The sequence below is a fragment of the Peromyscus eremicus genome, chromosome 1, assembly GCF_949786415.1.
Source record: "Peromyscus eremicus chromosome 1, PerEre_H2_v1, whole genome shotgun sequence".
In the NCBI taxonomy this organism is placed as follows: Eukaryota; Metazoa; Chordata; class Mammalia; order Rodentia; family Cricetidae; genus Peromyscus; species Peromyscus eremicus.
In genome coordinates, this window is record NC_081416.1 from 164,719,961 (window position 1) to 164,743,415 (window position 23,455).

Consider the following 23,455-nt stretch of genomic DNA (forward strand, 5'->3'; position numbering starts at 1 on the left):
GCTTCTCCCGTCACGAGTGCTAAGCACTCCAAGTATCAGAGATTATACTCACATTTTTTATTTTTTCGAAGATTTACTCATTTTTATTTTATCCTTAGAAGTGTTTTGCCTGCATGTATGTCTGTGCACCACGCGCATGCAGTGCCCGCAGAGGTCGTAAGAGGGAGTCGGATCCCTTGGAACTGGAGTTACAGGCCGTTGTGAGCTGCTACGTGGGTGTGGGACCCGAACTTGCGTCTTCTGCAAGAACAGGATGTACTACTCTTTACAGCTGAGCTTTCTCTCTAGCACAGCCTTGTGTTTGTTGTTTGCTGTTGTTGAGGTTGTTTGCATTTTGAGACAGGGTTTCACAGTGAGGCCCAGGCTGGCCCGGAACTAGGGATCGCTTACAGTCTCCAGGTTGTACCTCGCTTTTCTATCTCTTTTTTTCCTTTACACTCAAAAAGCCCTCCTTCACTCTCTTTCCCCAAGAACAGGCATCTCACTGCTTCTGCTCCCGACCCCTGGCCTGTTTGTTTCTGGAAATCTTCGGTCACCCTAATGTTGCTGCAGCTGCCCCTGAGTCCACTGCCCCGCTGTCAATGGCCTTGCTACTGCTGGTCTGCAGCTGGTTCTGCTGTCTGCCCCTCCTCTTCATATCACGGATTCTGCCCACTCTACCCATAAAAATCAAAATCAGTCATGTTAATGTTGCACCACCAGGGGGCAGCACAGGAGCGACCTGGTCTCCAGGAAAAGAGTCCCAACCGCCACATCACAGCATAGCCTTCCAGGCAACCGAAAGACCATTTGCACTAATCACAGACTTTTTGTTAGGTTATCAGGGAAAGAGTTTACCCCCTGGCCTAGGTGAAGTGGCCGCTAAGGTTTACAGAGGCTTCTGATGGCAAAAAGTCCATGTAAGCAGTCAGAGCTAGAATAGTGCCTCCCGAGCAGGAGTTGTCTTTCAGAATTAAGTGGTGGCTGTAGCAGTGCAGCTTCCTGGAGGTCAGTCTGTGGAGCATTCAAGAGCTTCCAGGCTGCCGTGACAGCAGATCAGGTGGCTCCCAAGATGGGGCTGCTTGGATGGTAGTCACTCATTCAAAGCATCCAAGTGCCAGGGAAAGGCTGAATTTGTCAGGGTGACAGATCACCCTAGCCTCCAATATCCTGTTTTTTAAAAAAGACAAAATAAGCATTAAAGGGGATTCTTGCTATAAAAGGCTATCATAGACACTGACAATGCTTTAACGCTTACATGTGGCCTCTCTGTCCTCTCTCTCCCTCTCCCTCTCCCTCCCCCTCCCCTCCCCTTCCTTCCCCCTCCTCCTCCCTCTCCCCTCTCCCTCCCCCTCCCCTTCCCCCCCCCCTCTCTCTCATGCACCCATGCCCATGGGTGATGCCCAAGCTCATACAGAGGCCAGGGGAGGATGTTAGATATTCTGCTCTGCCATTCTCTAACTTATTCTCTTGACATAGGGTCTCTTCACTGAATCTGGAGCTAGGCTGGTGAGCAGAGAGCTTCTTGCCTCACCACCACCGCCCCAGCCCAGAGGTTCCAGGCATGCACATGACCACTCATTTTTTTTTTAACATAGGTGCTGGGATTTGAACCCAAGTCCTCATGCTTGCTCAGCAAGATCTCTTACCTGCTGAGATGTCTCCCGAGCTCCTAGTATTTCTAACTATTTAATTTAAAATCTTTACTGGTAAATAGGTCACATAGTATAAATTTGCCCATTTATACAATTCAATGACTTTTCGTGTGGCGTATTCGTAGGAATTTTAAAACACTTTTGGCACTTCCAACATGTATAAAATGTACTGTGCTCATATTCACCCCTTTAACCTCATGTCTTTCCCATTCCTGATGACCCCTTTATTTTTCCCAACTAGCACCCCTCCACCCCGCTTTCCTGTCTTTTTTTGGTGTGGATCTTGTGCAGGTAGCCACAGCTGCCACGTGTTCATGACTGCAATGTCACAGCATTCTTCACCATCGTCCAGCTCTTATAGTCCTTCCAACCCTCTTCTTCAGCCTTCCCTGGCCTTGGTGAGGACCGCAGAGAAGTCGTATTTAGGACTGGACACCCATCAGCCACTATTCTCGCACTTTGACCAGTTATGAGTCTCTGCGGGAACTGTCACCGCTGCAGATGGACGATTCTCTGTCCAAGGCGGGGAGCAGCACTATTGTACGAGTAGAAACGCAGACACTGGGGCTGGGGAGATGGCTCAGAGGTTAAGAACACCGACTGCTCTTCAAGAGGTCCTGAGTTCAATTCTCAGCAACCACATGGTGGCTCACAACCATCTGTAATGAGATTTGGTGCCCTCTTCTGTGTACATAATAAATAAATAAATCTTAAAAAAAAAAAAAGAAACGCAGACACTTAGAAGGCAGTGTTAGAAGTCCATTTAGTCCAACCAGTAGCAGACTCCACCCCGCCATGCCTCTTTTAGAGTCCTGCCGTCTTCTCAGCCTTGGGCTTTCAACAAGGTGTATGGTACCAGGCATGAGCTCCTTCCTATGGGACAAGCCTTAGATCCAATCGGAAGTTGCCAGTTGCCCCCAAACAGTCATGCTTCTGTTGTACCAGTGGGCATAGCTTGCCTCATCAGTTGGTATTGTTGGGCAGAACAGTTGATGACTTTTCTGCCCCAGTGGGCTACAAAGCACATTCTGGTACCATGAAGCTAGCTAGCCAACAGGGGGTACGCTTCCAGTTCAGTTCCAGCTTGATGTGTCTGTATCCTGCAACCAAAGCGTGTGGTGCCTTCAGCAATATGATTTTACCATCTAGTTCTGGTGGACAACCAAGAGAAACGGACATAGCCTGTATTGTTTGGGGGACCTCTGGACCCTCCCTGACAAAAGACTCAGGCATTTTATGCACAGCGCTGAGATTTTCATTTAGTGACTTTGGCTTCTAGGAGTATTCAGAGGTATCTATTCATGTAGAATACCGCCATACAAACATTTTTAGTTTTAATTTTTATGAATAATGTTTTCAGTTAGTGTTAGTTAGACCCCATCTTTTTCACATTCTCTGCTGCATCTCCATATTAACACTTTCCATACATCATATCCCCCCTTTTAATATCACGTGTGTGTTCCCACTCCCCCTTAGGGTCCTCCCCTGTCACGGTTCCATTCTTGCTTTCTGACCTCTGCTGACTTTCACTCCAATTTGAACACAGAAACCTGAAAATTCAGATCTAAGGTCCACAAACGAGAGAATGCATGTGGCACCTGTCTTTCTGTGCGCAGGCTACCTCACCCAGTAGGTTATTTTCCAATTCCATCAATTGTGTGTTACACAGTATAGTAATTTTAGTATATATGCTGACTAGTTTTATGTAACTTGACACAAGCTATAGTCATCCGAGAGGAGGGAACTTCAGTTGAGAAATGGCCTCCATAAGGCAAGTCTGTAGGGCATTTTCTCAATTAGTGATGAGGGGAGGGCTCGGCCCATTGTGGGTGATACCACCTCTTGACTGGTAGTCCTGGGTGCTATAAGAAAGCAGGCTGAGCCAGCCAGTAAGAGTCCTTCTCCACGGTCCCTGCATCAGCTCCTGCCTCAGGAATCCTGCCCTGTTTGAGTTCCTGCCTTAACTGCTTTAGATGATGAACTGTTATGTGGAACTGTGAGTGAAATAAACTTTTTCCTCTCCAAGTTACTTTTGGTCATGGTGTTTTATCCCTGCAATAAAACCCCCAAGAAGACACGTAGCTTTCATGTTCTTACAGAACTGTAACTATGGAAATTAAATACTTTTAATGTTTTCCTGCTCTAATTCCTCAGCATATAAATACCAAGTCGGTATATCTCTGGATTGTATTGTACTAGAATGTTTTACTTTAATTTTTTGACAGAGTGTCACTGTAGCCCTTGATGGTCTGGGACTCACTGTATTCCACAGCTCTTCTAGCTCTTACCCCCTTTCTGCCTCTGCCTCCTCCTCTGTGATATGCCCTAAGTGTTGATGGTGGGGGTGTTGATATAGGTCTGAGCACTGCATTAGGACTTTGAATTTTAAAAAGACCTTGGACTTTTAGAATGCTGAAAAATTTAAAGACAAGTGTTGGACCATTTTGAATCCTGATATTAACACAATAATTTGGGGGACAAGAATTGAATGGTTATGCTTAAAGTGGTAAGTTTGTGTATCAAGTTGATAAGGGATGGTGGGTTCTAGAAGAGCCCACTGTGGGTGGTGCCATTCCCTAGGCAGGTGGTCTTTGGCTGTATAAAAAAAAACAGCTGAGCATGAGTCTGAAAGGGAGCCAGCAAGCAGTGTTCCTCCACTGTCTCTCCTTCAGGTTCTTGCTTGAGTTGCTGACTTCCCTCAGTAATTGGTTGTAACCTGTGAAATGAAGTATGTCTCTGCTCTCCTTAGTTGCTTTTGGTCGTGGTATCTGACACAGGGACAGAACGGAACTGGGATGTGGGAGTAGATGGTCGTTCTCCTCAGTGCTGTTGCTACACCCTGCTCTCTGCTGCCTGGCTACGCCAGTCGTTTTGGAAGCTACTGGACTGTGCTCCCATTCTCGATACCAGCTCTATCAATTTCCAAGTTACAGCTGCTTTCTTTGTGGCTTCAGCTTGCCCCCAAACTGTAGCCCAGGCGGACTCTGTGAACCCCATTTCCCACCTGTCTGCTTTGCTCCTCTAATGCAGATGTCCCCCTGAACCACTCCACTGTTGACCTCCTCATCACGCCCTACCCACTGTGACCACACTGCCCTCAGCTCACAGCCTCCAACTATAAAACTGACCGCAGCTCTTCATCTACGCTGCCCAGCACCCTAGAGGCTGAATGTGGAAGACTTTGCCTGACTCTTGAAAGAAATTTCTCTATTCACTCCTTCACTATTTCTTGAACCCCCCCCCCCCCCCCCAGCCAGATTTTCCCTTCCATCATTCCACCAGAAACCTAGTAAGGACTCAAACCAGGAGTGTCATCTTCATCTGACGCTTAATGTGATGTAATAGGAAATTAATATGCTCCTTAAACCTGGCTTTCAGACCCCTCCTATGTTCTCTGGTGGTTTGAGTGGGGATGGTTCCCATAAACTGAGGTCTTTGAGCACCTGGTTCCCAGTAGGTGGCGCTGTTTGCAGAGGTTTGGATGGTGGAGACTTGCCGGCAGATGTCCCTCTCTAGGGGCGGGTTTTGAGAAGTAGGAGCTGTGCCCAGCTTCCTGTTTTCTCTCTGTTGGTGTTTGCAGTCGAGATATGACCTCGCCGTTTCCTGCCCTGGCCTCCTGTTGCCGTGCTTTTCCCACATTATAGACTCCCCTCTGCAGCCATAAGCCAAAATACAGTCTTTTTCCTGTAAGGCGTTTTACCACAGTGTGGAGGTTTGAAAGACAACGGCCCCCAAAGGGAGTGGCACTATAAGGAGGTGTGGCCTTGTTGGAGGAAGTGTGTCACTTCCCCTTTGAGGCTTTCTATACTCAGGCTACCACACAGTTTGGCTGTCAGATGACTTCCTGTTGCCAGCGAGATGTAGGACACTTCTCCAGCACCATGTCTGCCTGCACGCCACCATGCTGTCCGCCATGATGGACTGAACCTCTGAACTGTAAGCCAGCCACCACAATTAAATGTTTGCTTTATAAGAGTTGCCGTGGTCATGGTGTCTCTTAACAGTGATAGTAACCCTAACTAAGACACACAGCAACAGAAAATAATTGGTTCGTTTTCCTAGTATCATCTCTGTTCAAATTTTTCTTGCTGGGGGATTCCTATAGTAAATCCTCACTCCAACTCTATACCAGCCTTTGTTCTATTTAAAGGTGATGAAACCGAGTCAGAGAGGAACCAGGCAACTCACCAGACTTGTCAATGGTAAAGCCAAGATCTGTCTTTCTCTCCTCCTTCCAGGTCTTTCCCATCCAGTCACCCATCATCTCATCCATCCACTCCTCTAATGATCTGTCTCTGGGACTCCCAATCTCCTCAATGCTTTCCCCCCTCTGGCCATCTGCTTCTTCATCTGCCCGGGCACCCACCATGCAGCCACCCGCCCCCTCCTAAGAGACTCATCATCATCCCTGTCTCCCACAGTGGGGAGGAAGCTGGAGACAGCAGGAGGCAGACACACTGGCATGCAACTTGGGTCTAGATATTTACTCAATGCTTCCAGATTTGGCCTTAGCGGCTCAGCAAAGGGGAGGGACAGGGAGGGGACACACAGGACATCCTTCAGTCACTGGAACTTCTGGAAGAGGCAGGTCTTGAAGTGTCCATTGCCAGTGATGACTGATCAGTTGGAACTGCAAGAGACAGACATTTAGCTCTTCATGCTGCAGCCTGAGCGCCCACCACACCACCTCTTTTTCTGGTTTCCACTCTCCATCCTCACCATGAGGAGAAGTCCTGTGCTTTCCACTTCTCCTGGGAGACAAGCACATCATTGGTCTGGTCCCCGTCAAAGTTTCCACAGGCCCCACACAGCAGGGCTGCATGGTCATCACCGACCATCACATCCAGCTGCCCATCAGTTCCAAGCCGGACCTGGACCCCTGCCTTCTTGTGGACGAGCATGGCGCCATCAGGCATCCTCCTCACAGACACAGATGTTAACACATCAGCTGGGAGATCCACTCGGAGACCATTCACCTGGTGTAGGGGGAGGGGAAACGGAGACGTGAGACCTGAGTGACAATAGCTGAGGGAACACCACACTGGAGTCCTCATGCACAAGAACAAAGCAAAGCGGCAGGGACAGGTGCTGGAAGGGATGGGTCCTGGAGTGGAGGGTTACATGGAGAGATGGACAGGTGGGAAGACAGCTGGAGATGGGTGTCCACACACAGCTCACTGTGCATGCTCATGCCCATTGCAATGTGACTCCCCAATTAACTTACTAATATTTTCAGAATCTCTTTGTTTAGTATTTAAGTTGTCAGTGGACAGAATGATGGATCAATGGACCCTCACAATATTCTAAGCTGGGGGAGGAGCTCCTTGATCAGACAGATAAGTAAGCAACTGAGCAAATCTGGGGTTGCTTCTCAGGTTCTGGTTTTCAGAATGAACTAAGTATCCTGTTTACACCTCTTCCCCATTGCAGTGTTTCTTCACATCCTGTCATTGTCGTCTTTCTCGCCTATCAGTACAACCAGGGGCTGAGTTCTCAGATGGGACCATGGAGCCTGGAAATTAACCTGGGGAATCCCAACACTTCATGTGATACCAGCTTGGCAAATTCATAGCATTCCACCCCTGACACTAGAATGGGCAGGCAGTCCAGGCTGGCTCCGTGAGATGCAGTCCTGGAGCTTGTATTGGATCTGTTTCTGCTGAGGTGGTCAGGCTAAGGCAGGCGGCGCGTCCCTTCATGGAAACAAAACCGCCTAGAAATGAAGTTGAAAACCAGGCATAGGGACACTCCTCTTTAATTCCAGCACTCAGGAGGTAGACACGGGTGGATCTCTGTGAGTTCAAGGCCAGTCTGATCTACATAGTAAATTTCAGGACAGCCAGGGATACACAGATACATGTATCTGGTCTTTAAAAAAATTTAGAAATAAGCTGGGCGGTTGTGGTGCATACCTTTAATCCCGGCACTCAGGAGGCAGAGGCAGCAGATCTCTGTGAGTCTGAGGCCAGCCTGGGCTACAGAGTGAGTTCCAGGAAAGGCGTAAGGCTACACAGAGAAACCCTGTCTCGGAAAAAAAAAAAATTAGAAATAGACATTGACTTCAGGGACAAGGTGTAAACTCCTGACAGTGTCTCTGGGGTGTCTGGGGCCGTCTCTGGGTTTCCCAGATATGGAGCCAGTCCATTCGTTTCCCCCTGAGGCATTTGGTTTCCTGTCACTGGTAACCAGTGGAGGCTTGATTAAGATCAACAGCAAAGCTATGCTGTTACTCGAATGTAAGAACTCAGGCCAAGGAGAGGGACCCAGGCTGACCGACAGAGACAGGTACAAATCCAGAAAAAAGTGCAGAGACCTGGATGAAGGAGACAGACCGCAAGGCCACTGGGTAGCCAGGATGTTGGCCACTGTGACAGGAAGAAGGACAGCCCAGGGAAGACATCCCTGCCCTCTGTGCCCAGGCTTACCCACACGCCCTTGCTTTGGGTCACAGTCACCATTCCATTCTTGAAGAAGACGTGGACCTTGCCCATGACCTTGTCATTGCCATGGCGAGGCTGGACATCAGCAACCACGCGGTACCAGGGCACAGTCCTCTGGAGTCCCGGGCATCGAGAAGAAAGCTCATAGACACCAGGGGAGCTGATGGCATTGTGAGCTCCATCAAAGGTGGTGAGGTTGGCCTCCACAGAGATGGAGCAGAGACCTTTGGCTGGCCAGCAATCCCGGACTCCTGCTCGGATCTCACAGACGTGGCCAGATGGGCAGCCAGCTGCTCGGCATGTCAGGCCGGTTCTTGTGGAGCAGAAACAGCGCTTGATGCAGTCTGAGGTCATCAGTGAGGTGTTCACCTGTGCACAGAAAGGGTGGATTATGTGCCTTCACGTGAGGAACCTGTCGAAGCTCCCAACGAGAAATGGTGTGTGTGTTCTCTACCCAATGGTAGAGTGTCAATGACCCTCAGACTGATTTGTCAATAAAACATAGCAGAGGCCAGGCTGTGCTATGGTGATATATTAGGTGTACCCTAATAAACTTGTCTGAGGATCAGAGGACAGAGCCAGCCACTAGATTAGACACAGAGGCCAGACAATGGTGGCACACACCTTTAATCCCAGCACTTGAGATCTCATGCCTTTGCTTGGGAAACACACACACCTTTAATCCCAGGAAGTAATATGGCAGGGCAGAGAAAGGTATATAAGGCGTGAGGAAACAGGAACTTACTCAGTTTAGGCTGAGGATTTCATACAGGTAAAAACTAGTGGCTGGCTGTTCTGTTTCTGTGATCTTTCAGCTTTCACCCTGATATCTGGGTCTGAGTTTTGTTTTGTTTTTTAATTAAAAGACCATTTAAGATTCAAACAACACTGTGCCAAGCTCATGTTTTGACTCAAGAGCCTTGACAGTCCACCCCATCACCACCCTGTCTCAGATTGTGCCATTACTGTGAGAACAAGCCTGGGCTAATCCTGGAGGATAAGTCACCACGTGGTACAGACAGTGATCCCAGCTCAGGCCACTTGCCATGGCTTGAATAAAGCTTGTTCTCCTGAACTGTGCAGGACTTTAGTCCTCAAGGTTTTGTATTAATGGTATGAAGAGGTTGGAGACTTCATCCAACTATGGAGTTTAGAAGTTGGGACTCTGGTTAAGTTGGGAAAGCGTGAATGATCTTAGAAGCTCTTGAAAAACTCTTATTAGCATATGACATGTGATCATTATAACTGCAAGGGAATCTAGGACCTAATAATGTCTGGAACAAAAGAAAAGCAGGGGTGATGTGTGTTAGGAGCAAACCAGCCACAAGGAGGCTGGGTAAGTTTTGATTGATCCTACTAGTAGGATATACTCCTTTCAAATACATATAAACATGAAGACATAGTTATTTTAGGGGGAAAATGACTGGGGCTGGGCGTTGTGGCACACACCTTTAATCCCAGCACTCAGGAGGCAGAGGCAGGAGTATCTCTGTGAATTTGAGGCTAGCCTGGTCTATATAGTGAGCTCCAGGACAGCCAGGACTACATAGTAAGACCCTGTCTCAAAAACAGAAATTCTTTTTGTTTGTTATTGGTTGGGCAGAAGTTTGGCTGTGCAGATTCAGGCTCAGAAACCAGCGAGACAAAGCCGTAAGGACAGTTTTGTAAAGAAAGAACCCATTCCCCTGGCAACGCTGAATGAGAAGGGAAGGGACAAAGTACTCAGGATGAAATGACGATAGGATCTTATTACAGTCCTTGACTCTCAAGTAAGAAATAGAAGATCGGCCTTGGGAAGCTGACTATAGATCATGTCTCTAAGATGGCGGATCCCCGATAGAAGTCTCATGGCTTTTTAAGGAGAGAGATTCACGTTGACAGAAACATACAGCTGCTTCCATGACGACAACATGCAGCCAGGGAGCCTCCCCAGAGCCTGCACCATGAGCTTTGGACTTCCGTCTCCAAAGCTGTGAGCTACACAAACCTCCTTTACCCATAGAGCAGTCCTCCCTAGGCATTGTCTTGCAGTAAAAAAGCTAGTGGCCTACAGCAGCACCCTCTGCTGTCCTGTTAGGTGACAAATAAGCTCAGAGGACAGGAGACCTCCTACCCCAAACTGCAGTCATCGGATTAGAAACGTAAAAGCAGTCATTGTTTTAATCTACTACGTTTTGTAGTGATATAGTAACATATTAATTACATGAAGATATTTATTACTATAACGCAGAAAAACTTACTGGAGGAGATAAGGTGGATGCTGGGACATCTCAGTCCCCAGAGACCATGGCCCGGAGCAAATGGCTTTCCCTGAACTGGGTGTCTCTTTTCTGATCATCTTCTCCTGTTTTTTGCTTTCTCAGATCTAGGACCATTAACCCCTTGCCCTGGGCTCTGTCCCCAAGCCTCGTTCTTGCCATACCTCTCCTGGAGAGGTCATCAAATTTTATGGACAGAACACAGCGTCTGCCTCCTCAGGGGCCCTGGGTCAGAGAAGGCAATGATTACAGATGCTTGTATTGGAAAAACTGGTGAAATCTGGGTGAAGTCAACAGATAATGGTATTGAATAACTGGGAGTTTCCTGGTTTTGATCATTATCATCGGTCACGTGATCGATTTCCTTAGTCTCACAGCACCCATGCTTAATGACGTAGGGGTAAGGGAGCCGCCATGTTTGCGAGAGAGTCTCACATGGTTTATAGGAGGCAACAGGCACACACTCCCAAGAGAAGCGGGTGGGGCGAGCATGGCATCAGTGGCTGAGCCTCAGGAAAGGGCACCCCCCCCACACACGCTTACACTTGTTCTGAAGACTGATTATTTAAAAGAACAAAAGTTTGAAAAAAAAACCACACACATAAAACTTTGAAAACTTGGCAAGAAAAAAAAATCAGTGCAGTTCTCACAACAGAGGGGTCCCTTGGTCCAGAAGCTCCTGAAGATACTGCATTGGAGGATGCTAAATCCACTCTATATGGTGGTATTGTTTTTGCATGTAACACACCACATCCTACTGTACACCTTAACTCATGCCCAATACAATGCGAATGCTACATAAACAGTGCGGTGCTGACTAGGAGAGCATGGGAATAAAATTCTCTACATGCTCAGGACAGTTGTCGTTTTTCCCCAATATTTGGCATCCAGGGTTATTGGATTCCACTGATGTGAACTGAGATTGAGTGAGCTGACTGTCCCACCCGTATTCCAAGGACTCGCACATTTGTATCTCTCGGTGGATTTTCCTCTGGTTGCCGGCTTTACAAATCCAAAAGGCTTTAATAGTGCAGAGGTCAGGGATGAGATGGGAAGGCTCAGAAAGCTGGGGATAGGAGGGGAGGTGTAGGAATGGAATGAGGGATACAAAAATCGGGTCAGAACTGGGAAGCAGATGAAAGCCCAAGGAGGCTGCAGACCTAACCTGGGGGATCCCGGATGGCTTCCAGTAGGCAGTGAGACCTGAAGGAAGGGGCAGAAATTTGGATCCACTTGCTCAGGTTAGCACCGCCGGCTGAGGAGCAGCTTTGGGATGCCTTCTCTATTGCATAACCTTTGCTGGTAACCTGTCTCAGACTGTCATGATCACAAGACGAATTAACATGTCAAACACACTTAGTCACACAAAGAGCTTTCAAAAAGCATCAGCAAGGATAAATTAACTCTTAAATCCCAGAGCACACTGTTGAATGATTGGTAGTGGAGCCACCCACTGCACTATTATAACTTCTGTTCTGTTTGCTGAATGTGATGCATGGGAGGATGAGGCCTATGCGCACTGGGTACCAGCTGTCCTGAGCATCAAATGTCTGTGGAGCCAGGATGCTGACTCAACCACTCTGCAGGTGAAGAAGTTCAGAGAGGGAAGGGTAGTGGAGGAATGCCCCTGCACCAAAGATAGCAATTCCCAAGTCCTGGGACCAAGCACGCTACTTAAACAGAAATGTGTGTTTGCAGTGTGATTAATGCTGTTTAGATGGGGAATTAATCCTGATCGTCTAGGTGGGGAATCCCATGGACGCTCATGAAAGAACTATACAGGGAGATGTCAGGTCACCCAGAGAAGTGATGGCAGAGATTGGAGTGGTGTAGCCAAGCCAAGGAATGACCGAGGCCGCCAGAGGGTGGGAGACACAGGCAGAGATTTCCCTCCGGAACCTCTTAGACAGTGTCAGCTTTCCAGTGCTTCGACTTTAGTGCCGTGAGCTGGTCCTTGACTCCTGGCCTCCAGAGCTAAGCTCTCTTGCTTCGACCTGCTGAGTCTGGGGTGACTTAGCACAGCAGACACAGCTGGGAACAGGTGGTGGCCCCCGGTGTCCCAATCCCTGAACAGAAACCCAGAGCACAGCAGCTCTGAATGTCCCTCCAGCTCCCCCGCCCCTACTGCCTGCTTGGAGTCCCTGCTCACCGGCATATATTGGCCATTGTAGGTGCAGCCGCAGTTGTGGGCAGGAATGCACACACCCTGGGAGAGCAGGTAGTGATTGTCACACTCACATCCTTCAAAGCATCGAGTGGTGCATTGGGTGAGGCCAGAGAGGGCAGCACAGGAGCCCTGGCAGGAGCTCATGCACACAGAGTAGTGGCTGTGGTCGGGACACTGGAGAGCTGGAGGGAGAGGAGGCAAGGTAGGTCACACCTGCTGCAGGACACTGACTAACTCGGCTTACTGAACTCCTGGCCCTGGCCAGGATGGTGCTGAAGATGAGAATGACGCAGTCCCCAACCCTGTCTTACAAAGCTCACATCCAGGTTTACACATGCAGGTTTGCATTGCAGGAGGATAGTCAGAGGGGTCTGTGAAGACGAGAAATCTGAGACACAGTCAGGCCTGGAGAATGGAATGCTGGGGGAGGATTGGAAGGGATGGAGGAAGGTTGGGCTTGGTTGCAGGGAATCAGCTGTAAGAAGGGGATGAGATGGGGAGGTCAGGAAGAGGGTGGGGACAGCATGGGGAGGTCAAGAAGAGGGTGAGGGTAGGATGGAGTGGGCAAGCAGATTGTCAGGATGGGTTGGGGATGTGGGGCAGAAAACTCCGATGGCATTGGGAGGCTCAGGAAGGTCAGATTGCAATGGGGAAGCTCTGACAGTGTTGAGTTGGGGTGGTGGGGAGCAGGCAGAGTATCTAAGTTAGATGGGAGGTGCAAGCAAAGGAATGGGATGGCACAAGAATAGATTTGAGAACGGGGCAAGAGAAAGACAAGAATAAGTGAAAGACACGGAGCTGTCCAAGATGAGGCGCTGGGCACCAACTAAGCGTTGAGGGCTGGCATGGCTATGGTCACCACATGGCCACTGGGGCAGGAGAGAAGGATCAGGCTTGAAGTCTGATTTCAGTTGGAAACGCAGCAGCTACAGAGACGTTAAGGACCACCAGGGCACATGTCCAGAGAGCACAGGGTGCCTGGGGCTAGCCTACTGTTTGAGCTAGAGACGGCCAAACCCGGACAGTTTCAATGCTGTTGGGTAGATGACGACCCAGGTCTCGATCCTGCCTAGGAGACTGAAGAAGTGGCTCTTCAGTGGAGCACCAGGGACCATTGTTTTGGCATTGGGTGTCTGAGGTGACCTGTTCCTACCCTGAAATTTGGAAAGAGGTGTATTGTCTTGGATTAGGGATCTATTGTCCATGGACTTGCACTGAACACATGAGAGGCTACTCCATCTGAGGGAGGGGCCAGTGAGCCACAGACTCAGGACACTCAATCCATCAGCTCCCTTCCAGGTCACTACAGAAAGAGCCGGGAACAGCTCTGGGAAGAGGTGGGTGGGAGGTCTGGGGAGGGTGGACTCTTGACTGGAGTCTGAGACCCCAGAGCCTCAAGTAAATGGGGGAGGCACAGAGGATGCTGGAGCAGGGTTAGAGGAGGCCTGTCAAGGGCAGGGATTTCTCCAGGGCCCAGGAGTTCCCAAGAGGGGCCCACAGACACTCACGGCAGAAGCTGTCTGTCCTCCAGGGCTTCACGGTTGCACCAGCTGCCTGGCAGGCTGCAGTGTAGGCTGCCAGGCTACGGCAGAGGTATACTTTTTTTCTCTTATGGACACACATATTAAATACACATTGGCGGAAGTATTCCAAGGGACTCAGAACCTGGTGGCAGTCTTTGAAGGGGCCTTGGGGATTACTGATCTGTCCACAGGCTTCGTTTTTCTCATATGCTTCTCTCTTCTCTGCCAAGCACACAGGGCAGCCTTGGGGCCCACAACCTTCACCACAGCCCAAAGAGGAGGTGGGAGCTCGCCATGCCGCTCCAAAGGCCTGCACGTTGGGGGCCAATGTGCCACTGGGCAACACAAAGTCATCGTTTTGGTTCCCATTGAAGTTCCCACAGAGGCCACAGATCCGTTCATGGAAGGGACTAGGGATGGACATGAAGATGTGGGCATCACCATCAAAGAGAATCTTCAGCCCCCATTTTGTCTGAAGAAACATGTTTCGGCCTTCAACAGTTATATACATGGAGCCTATAACCACAGGCAGGGTCACAGCTTCACTCTCCACAGTCACCTGGAGGGAGAGGTCAATCAGGTTGGGGGTGAGAGCGTGTCACTCTAAAGGAAAGCCCTTCTTGTTCTGCTGTAGAACGCCGTCTCTCTTAACCCCTCATGGTAGAGCTAGGTACTTTTTAGCTGGAGTGTATTTAGGCTCCCAGGGAAGGGATAGATCCATGTTTCCAGTGGGTTTCAGGGTGGGAGCTTCATTTCCCCAATACCAGGTTCTGTGGTGCTCTCAAGACTCTCAAGTTGGTCAGTGTTCCCCAAGGTCCTCCAAAGTAGGGGCATGACTCTAGATGACCCCGCATATGGGCCTGTGTCCCTATCAGAACACTGGGCAGGCTCGTGTCCACTCACCTGTGGTCCTTTAGCCAGGACCACATCCTGGTCGTCCACTGTAACCACCACTCGTTGGGGTTCACCTGCCAAGTTCTTCTCAAGCACAACGGAAAACTCCTCCAGTCCAGGTTTCGGGTAACAAACTTGTGCCAAGACGTAGGAGCAGGAGCCGTGAAGATCATACACCCGTCCATCCAGGGTGGCATAATGAATGCCATTAAGAACCAGCATTAATTTAGAACTTTTGGGATGGCAGGCACGGATGCCATCCACTAGCTGGCACTCCTCATAGATGCCACAGGACTCTATCTGGCAGCTGACCTGGCCACCTGGCCCACAGGCACAGAGCCGCTCACACTCAGGGCCTGGGTAGAATGTGGCACCTAGCAGGTAGTAGCGTCCATTGTGGAGGCAGCCACACTGGCCCACGGGCACACAGGTGTCACCACTGAGCACAAAGCCAGAATCACAGACACAGCCCTCACGGCAGGTGGTCTCACAACCCTCTGGGGGCGAGAGGCTTGGGCAACTCACAGGGCAGGAGTCACCACAGAGCTGGTAGTGACTGTTGGCAGGACACTGGAGAGCTGTGGGGACAGAAAAAGGGAGAGTCAGGCAGAGGCAGTGGTGGGACCAGCAGGGCTTGTGTGTAAGAGGAGCCTGTGGAGACAGCCGGGGGGCTTGGCATGGGACTTGATGTAGAGCATGGGCGTGACCAGGTCTCCCTGAGAAGGGTGTGTCATCCTGACAAGTACTTCTACAAGTGACTGTCTGGGGGAGAGACGACATGCGTCTGACCAGAGCACACTAGAACCCACCAAGGCTGTATCGGTGAGCGCCTGACTAGGGGCCCAGGTGTGTGGGAGACCAGCCAGCCTGACTGAAGAGCGTGAAGACGTGCGGACAGGACCGGGGCACCCGCTGGTCTCTCCGACATCCTCCGTTTCAGGGTGCGACTCTGCCAGTGTGTATGTGAGTGGGTGACACTCACAGGGTGGACCTGACCCAGCAGATCTGCCTGAAGGAGCTGCCCCACACCTCCTGTTCAGTCTGCTTGGATCTGCCAGGGACAGGTCCTGATTCCAGCTGAGGGTGTCTGATGTCTGACCAGTGTGTGGCAGGCAGTGTAGCATCTCCCCAGGCACCGCTGGGCTACTGACACTTCTGTGTGTCTAACTGTGGGAGATGGTCCAGGGGTGTAAGTCACTTGGCCTATGACAGGGTTTCTTACTGAGTAACTGTCACTGGGTCATATCCAAGTCCACTAGCAAAATGAGGCTCCCAGAGGGGTCTGCACGCAGGCTTTGTGACTCTGGGTGTGTAGCTAGGTCCTTCCCTGCCCAGGTGGTGTTTTTCAGTATCAGTGCCAGGGTGTATCTCTGACAGGAGGTGGTGGGGATGGGCCTTGAGCTCCACTGAAGCACCAGGACTCTTGTCTTAGAGCCCCTGGAAAGGGTTGGGGGAGACCCTGTTTGTGTGGAGCCACGCGGGTCAGTACTCACGACAGAAGTCTGGCTTCCTCCACTCTCCAAGTTGGGCCCTAGAATCCTGACAAGCTGCCACATAGATGGCGATGGCAGGACAGAGGCCTCCTGGATGGCCCTGAACCTGACAGGCATCCATCAAGCAAGCCTCAAAGTACTGTGTGGGCGGCACGAGGCTGTGGCAGGGTGCCAGGGGGCCTTCGGGGGACGAGATTATGCCACAGGCGTCGGGGCCACGGAAGGGTTCCTGTTGCTCAGGTGTGCAGGGCTGTGGGCAAGGCCCAGCCACGCAGTGGTCACAGTTTAGGGTTCCTCCAGTCTTCCAGCCCTCGGGTTTCCCAACTGCTGTCTGGTCATCGTTGGGATTTTTATTGTAGTTCCCGCACAGGCCACAGAGGGTGCCTGCATAGGCTGCAGGCACGTGCAAGCGCAGGAAACTGTCCCCGTCAAAAGCCAGGGAGAGCCCCAGGGTGGTGTTCACCACCAACCCTATGCCACTCAGATAAGCGAACAGTCGTGAATCCAGCTGGAAAGGCAGCATCATCATCTCTCCATTCACCTGTGGATGTGGGCGGGAGGAGTGAGTTGAGACGGGTCTACACAGGTTCCAATCCTGTCTGCACCATTCAGCATCAGTGATCTTGAGCACATGACCACTGGTTATAATAATAGTAAAGAGACTAGTGACATTTGCACTCTATGCTACCGTCAAGTAGGTGCTTTTGACAGTCCACCCTACAGAGGAATAATGGAAGGCGGAGCCTGGGGAAGACACTGCTTCCAGCCTCCCTGGTCCCACAGGCTGTAGGCTGAACCCAGCATCAGGCTCCTGCCAGGCCGGGAAAGGTGCTTTGGGGAATGGCCCATCCCTCATTCTCTCCTGTCCAGCAGAGGCTCCTGGCCCACAGCCCACTCACCTGCAGCTGCCTGGGCCAGCGGGCACTAAGGGTCAGACTGAGGCCATAGATGCTCAGAGAGACAGTGCGGGTGTAGCTGACAGCCTGGCTGCCCCTGTGCTCATTAATCACAGTGACACTGAAGTATTCAGTCCCTGTGGGTGGCGCATGGCAGGGTGCACTCAGCAGGTACTCGCAGGTGCCTTGGAAGTCAAACCGGTGCCCATCTAGAGTGATGTAATGGGGATCACCCCAGGCTTGGCACTCAGCTGTGCTTGTAGGTTGGCAGCCGAGCTGGCCAGAGGGCAACAAGGCACACTCCTCACCCGGCCCACAGCTGGCAGATGTGCAGACCAGGGATTCACCTCCAGGTCCACAGTGACACCTCTTAGAGCAGGTGGCATCAGTCCAAAACTCAGTGCCTGGTTCATGGTACGTGCCATTGACCCAGCAGCCACAGCCACCGTCCAGCGGAACACACTGCTCAGCACTCAACACAAAGCCCTGGTCACACTGGCACCCCTCCACACAGGGCCCGTCACACGCAGCTGGGGTTGTGTGGCGTGCAGGGGGTGGGCAGCTGGCTGGGCAGGGTGGGCCACAGAGCTCGTAGTGGCTGTTGTCAGAACAGACGATCTCTGTGGGTAGATGAAGGGAGAGAGAGAAATGAAGAACGGTGTTGGAGTGGTCTCTGGGGATGGAGTGGGAAAGACATCATCAGAGACAAAAGGGGACAGTCAGGGAGGGAAGCTGGGACACAGTAGAGCAGATGGAGTGAGATGGAGAGAGAGATGAGCTGGGACACAGACAGAGACAGGCGGGAAACAGAGACAAGCAGAAGCCAGCAGAAGGACCCCAAACAGTGGGAGTAGAGCCTGCCCAGCCCTTGCCCTGGTCCCCACCACTCACCACAGCCTGCCTGAGTCCTCCAGTCCTTGATTTCGATGCCAGCAGCCTGGCAGGCAGCAGCATAGGCAGCCAGTGCCTGGCAAAGTATGTCTTTGATGCCACCACCCAGACAGACATCCAGCACACAGCCCTTGAAGAAACTTTCAGGAGGCACATGGGCATGGCAGCGGGCAAAAGGGCCCACTGTGCCAGGAACCAGAGGTCCACAGTAGCCAGGACCCTCATACTCCTCCATTCGGTCCTCTGGGCACATTGGACAGGAACCCTGACATTCATTCCAGCAAAGAGGGTCCCACCCTGGAATCTGCCAGCTGCCACCCCAGGTGGGCATTGAGGGTGCCACTGTGCCATTAGGGAAGACTTGGTCATTTTGGGGGTTTTTGTCCATGTTTCCGCAGAGCCCACACACTGCACCGTGGTAGCTACTGGGCAGCGTGACCTCTACCCTCCGATTCCAGTCGTAGGTGACCTGAAGCCCGAAGTCAGTCACCAGCACAGCCTTGGAGCCTCCATGAACCACTGAAATCTGCCCACCAGCCAGGTAGACAGGCAAGGCCTTCAGAACTCCATTCACCTGGGGAGAGAGGGAGGCCAATGGGGGTCAAGGGAGCTGCCTAAGTTGAGCCGTAGCCTTTCCTGTCCTGGTTTCCTCATTCTGCCTGCCAAGGGCTTCCTCCTGACTGACATTATGTTCAACACCAGCTTTTGGGAATAAGACTGGGCATCAGAGTCTGTTTTAAATCTACTCTGGAGTTGGTTGAGATTCCAACTCCGGCCTCCTTCGGGTACTTGAGCGACCGCCCTACTGAACGTACCTGGACTCTGCCGTTCCCTTTCTTGTGGACGGTGATGCTGGTGTTGTAGGCGGTCACAGTGACCTTCTTCACACTGGACACGGCAGGGTTGCCCTGGCTCTCATGCTTGGTTGTGACAGTAAAGGGAGTCAGCCCCTCAGCACTGACCCCAGGACAGACACTTCCTGCCAGCAGGTAGCTGCAGGTCCCGTGGAAGCTAGCGTTCAAGCCATCGAAGGACTGATAGTGAGGGTCTCCCCACACCCAGCACTTGGAATTGTAATTGGGTATGCACACACCCTTGCCACCTTTCTCTGTGCATGTTTCCTGTGACCGACAGGTCACACCTTGGCATGGGTCTGCGGAAACAGAAGACAGGTTCTTGAGGGGCTGCGCACCACAAGCATGCCTGAATCTAACTCAGAACGTACCAGGGATATTGGCTCTGAGTGTTGCCATGAGGGAGACCCTTGCAGATCTGGCTTTGGTTCATAGCATCCACATGGAGGTTCACAGCCATCTGTAGCTTCAGTTCCAGGAGATCGAACACCTTCTTCTGGATTCTGGCTCTCTGCTCTTAGGCTCAAGACCTCAGTCCCAGGATTTGCTGGTGAGATTTCTGTGTCTGGGGCCCCAACATTTCACATTTTGCCTCAGTCCCTAGTCAAAATCTCATGGCCTGAGGTGCTAGCTACATTTGTGGGCGATGGTGTGTTCTGCCTTAGGAGTCTCATCACCGAGGCTTATCTTGGAGAGCATCCATTCCCAAGGCTCCATATTAGTGTCACTATATACTGTCTCCAGTGTGGGAACACATACACACTCTGAGCCTAGGCATCCAGCCTGGAAGCTTTGTCAGCAGAGGGCACTAGGGAGTCTTGGGGGAGGGGCCCCTGTCCTGACAACCTGCTCTGCTCTTCCAGGGGGGCTGCTGAGCTGTGGCAGGTGGACACGGGATCTCTAGCTAGTCACCAGACACACTAGGTGGCTGCTTCCAGCTGAGTTTCGCCAGCACTTGGGTGGGGGATGGGGGTTCACTTCTGCAACCCCAGCCTTGCAGGATCCTCTGCCACTCAGTGGCTGCAGGGGTGTCTTCTCCAGTGAGGTCTGAGACAGGTGTGGCACTTCCCAATCCCTGCCTTCCTGTGTGGTGAAGGAAACCCTGAAAGGGTCACTCCATGTAGCTTCTCTTGCTTGTGTGCCCTTGTGTGCTCTTGTGTGTCTCTTTACTCAATGCGGCCGGTGCTGGTAGCACCTTCCTCCGGCTCTAGTGCTATGCTCAGTTGCTGCACATGCTAGGCAAGCGCTGAGCCACATCCCTAAACACGGAAATCATTTGCCATATTAAGCTTCCTTCCGATGTGACCCTGATCAATGCAGCCCATTCCTCAGTGACTCTGAAATCCTGCTCATCAATTCTGAGTGTCTCAGCCTCACCCTCAGTTCTGGAATTACCACTTTTTACTCATTGCAGGAGAGGGCTGCCTTCCAGGAAGGTGGTGTGAGGTTAAAATTATGTCCTCAATTTTGAATGAGGGGGGTCTCTTCTGAGACCTGTGTTTCTTTTTCTTTTCTTTTCCTTTTTTTTTTTGTTTTTGTTTTTTTGTTTTTTGAGACAGGGTTTCTCTGTGTAACATTCATGGCTGTCCTGGAACTCACTTTATAGACCAGACTGGCCTTGAACTCATTGAGATCCACCAGTCTCTGCCTCCCAAGTACTGGAATTAAAGGCGTGTGTGACCACCACCCGGGGCAAGACCTATATTTCTAAAAATCACAATCTTCTGCTTGAAGGGGATCCTGTAGTCAAGGTTCTTCCTTGATTTTGTCTCTGCCTCTGCCCTGGGAGCACCTGCCTTAGAAACTCAGTGCCCTGATTTCTCAGTGCCCCTGATCCTTGATGATGGCGTTGGAAGCCTCATGCCTAATCCAGTGAACCAGTGGCCATCCAGGCATAGGACCTCCTGGTGCTTGAGGTTGTAAATAAAGCTGTGTTGCAGTGAGCAATTGTATTCCAGGCCACGTGGCTTGCAAACTTAAATAATTATCACTGTGCATTTGAGAGAAAAAGTTCACCAGCCCTGCAGTCCTCCAAGGCCTTTGACATCCACCATCAAAATCTTGCCCTGAGGTTCCCACAGCCTCAAATGCCTTAAGGTTCCCTGACACCCAGACTGCATGACCCCTGCCCTCGGCTTCTGGAATCCCAGTCCAAGGTCTGATACCTCAATCCACAGCCCTCAGCACCTCTCACCATGAAATTATGTCACCTTTAGCTCCTAGCCCCTGTCGTGTGTCCCCCACACCAGCCCAGCCCCACTTGCCCAGCACCTTTGGTGACGCAGGTCAGGATGCCTCCTGAAGGCTCGCACACCTGTCCTGGCTGGCAGCTGTGGTCCTGGCACACCATGCCTTCTCCTGAGTGGCACACACACTGCTGCTGGCAGTTTTCAATGAGAACTGACTCGTCTGGCTGTGGGGACAGAGAGCATGCCATCAGTAACCAGAGGGGGTGCCGACTCTGGCGTCCCCAGTGTTCCAGGCACAGAGAGAACTGGGGTACACAAAGTGGCAACTCTCTGCAGCATGGTTCATTGTCAATGAAACTGAGGCACAGCATGGCTTTGAGGCCCAGCTCATTCATTTATTCACTCACTCATTCTAAAATATGCACCCGTTAGAAGTAGAATTAAATAGTCCATGGAAAGAAAGCAAGTCAGGCACAGTGGTGTGTGCCATTATCCTACCACTAGGGAGGCTGAGGCAAGAGGATTGCGGAAAGTTGGAGGCCAGTCTGGACTACATAGTGAGTCACTTAGGGGCACACATCAAGGCCATCAAAAACAAACAAACAAACAAACCACGAAACAAAACAAAGCAACCAGAGCAAAAGCTGTGGTGCGGATTGCTCTTTCCAAATTTTAGACAACATGACTTGATGTTTTGATGTTTCATTTTCTTCATTTGCAGACTGTAGGTAATTAATTACAGGGCAGAGCTAAGACAATACTGCTGTGTCATGGTCTGTATGTCAAGTGTGTTGCTGATTGGTCAATAAATAAATCACTGATTGGCCAGTGGCTAGGCAGGAAGTGTAGGCGGGACAAGGAAGAGAATAAAGCTGGGAAGTGGAAGACTGAGTCAGAGAGACACTGCCAGCTGCCACAATGAGAAACAGCATGTGAAGATGCCGGTAAGCCACGAGCCATGTGGCAAGGTATAGATTAATGGAAATGGATTAATTTAAGCTGTAAGAACAGTTAGCAAGAAGCCTGCCATGGCCATACAGTTTGTAACCAATATAAGTCTCTGTGTTTACTTGGTCGGGTCTGAGCGGCTGTGGGACTGGCAGGTGATAGAGATTTGTCCTGACTGTGGGCCAGGCAGGAAAACTCTAGCTACACAATACAATGGAGTTAATATAATCTGTAAAGTACAGGTGGAAGCCAAGAGGCACCTTTTCAATAATCCAGGCCTCTCCATAAAGGGGTGAAAGTGAAGCGAGACTGGGGTAAAAGACGGTTGTTGTTAAAGCTGAGTGATGCAGGTGTACAGTGATGTATTTCACCATATATGTGATGTATGAGCACGGTGATCTATTTCTCTATTCTCTTGACATCGCACATTCGGTTTCATAATGAAACATCTCTATCTGTATAATTCATGTGTGCGTATCAGACAGGTCTGGTCAGTGCCCCCACGCATTTGCTTCCATTACTGTTGTTCATGGGATGAGAAGCACAGGGAAGGTACTGCCCTCAGAGTCTTCTCAGTTCTATAAACAAGGCAGAGTTTCAGCACACACACACACACACACACACACACACACACACACACACACACATGTTAAGGCAGAGCTCCGTGGGGGTGGGGGGAGTAGGAGGAGGAAGCAGAGAGACTGAGCAGCTGCTATAACACAAAATTTCCTTTTTGTGGTCACAGAACAGAGGAGAGGACACATCTCCCCTTGGGCACTGGCCAGCTGTTATAAACTGGGGCTGGAGAGATGGCACAGTGGTTAAGACCACTGGTTGCTCCTCCAGAGGATCTGGGTTTGATTCCCAGCACTCATATGGTGGCTCAAAATTGTCTGGAACTCCTGTCCCAAAGGATCCGATGCCCTCCTCTAGCGTCTTTGTTGACACCCACCAGGAACATACATGGTGCACACATATACAAGCAAACAGAACACTCACACATAAAATAAACATAAATCTTAAAAACTATCATAGTCATTTTGTTCGGATAAATTATTTGCTTTCTTATTGTCAGTGCTCTTTCTAGTGTTCATTGTTTTGCAACTGAGCAAAGACATTGGAGGATCAGGTAATCTGGTGCCCCACGTGGCAGCTGGAGGACTCTCTCTTGCTGCAGTGGCCTCCTTGAGCAAAAGGACTGTCACTCAGACGAGCCAGCCAGACTGAGCTCATGCCAGCCTCTGTGGTTTTGAGCACTCCATGGATTT

At 50.7% G+C, this 23,455-nt stretch overlaps 1 protein-coding gene across 1 annotated transcript in view; it reads right to left on the bottom strand.

Moving 5' to 3' along the window:
* Positions 1-6,103: 6,103 nt before the first annotated feature.
* Positions 6,104-23,455, bottom strand: part of LOC131924083 (IgGFc-binding protein-like) — a 42,346-nt gene continuing 24,994 nt past the window's right edge. Inside the window, exons 9-19 of the mRNA XM_059279306.1 lie at positions 21,322-21,463; positions 19,012-19,349; positions 18,197-18,770; positions 17,309-17,925; positions 16,410-16,950; positions 14,926-15,494; positions 14,008-14,581; positions 12,482-12,681; positions 8,060-8,443; positions 6,354-6,610; positions 6,104-6,264 (exon numbers count right to left, since the gene is read on the bottom strand). Of these exons, the coding sequence (XP_059135289.1) occupies positions 6,255-6,264; positions 6,354-6,610; positions 8,060-8,443; positions 12,482-12,681; positions 14,008-14,581; positions 14,926-15,494; positions 16,410-16,950; positions 17,309-17,925; positions 18,197-18,770; positions 19,012-19,349; positions 21,322-21,463 (4,206 nt within the window). The 3' untranslated portion in view covers positions 6,104-6,254. The remainder of the gene's footprint in view (positions 6,265-6,353; positions 6,611-8,059; positions 8,444-12,481; positions 12,682-14,007; positions 14,582-14,925; positions 15,495-16,409; positions 16,951-17,308; positions 17,926-18,196; positions 18,771-19,011; positions 19,350-21,321; positions 21,464-23,455) is intronic.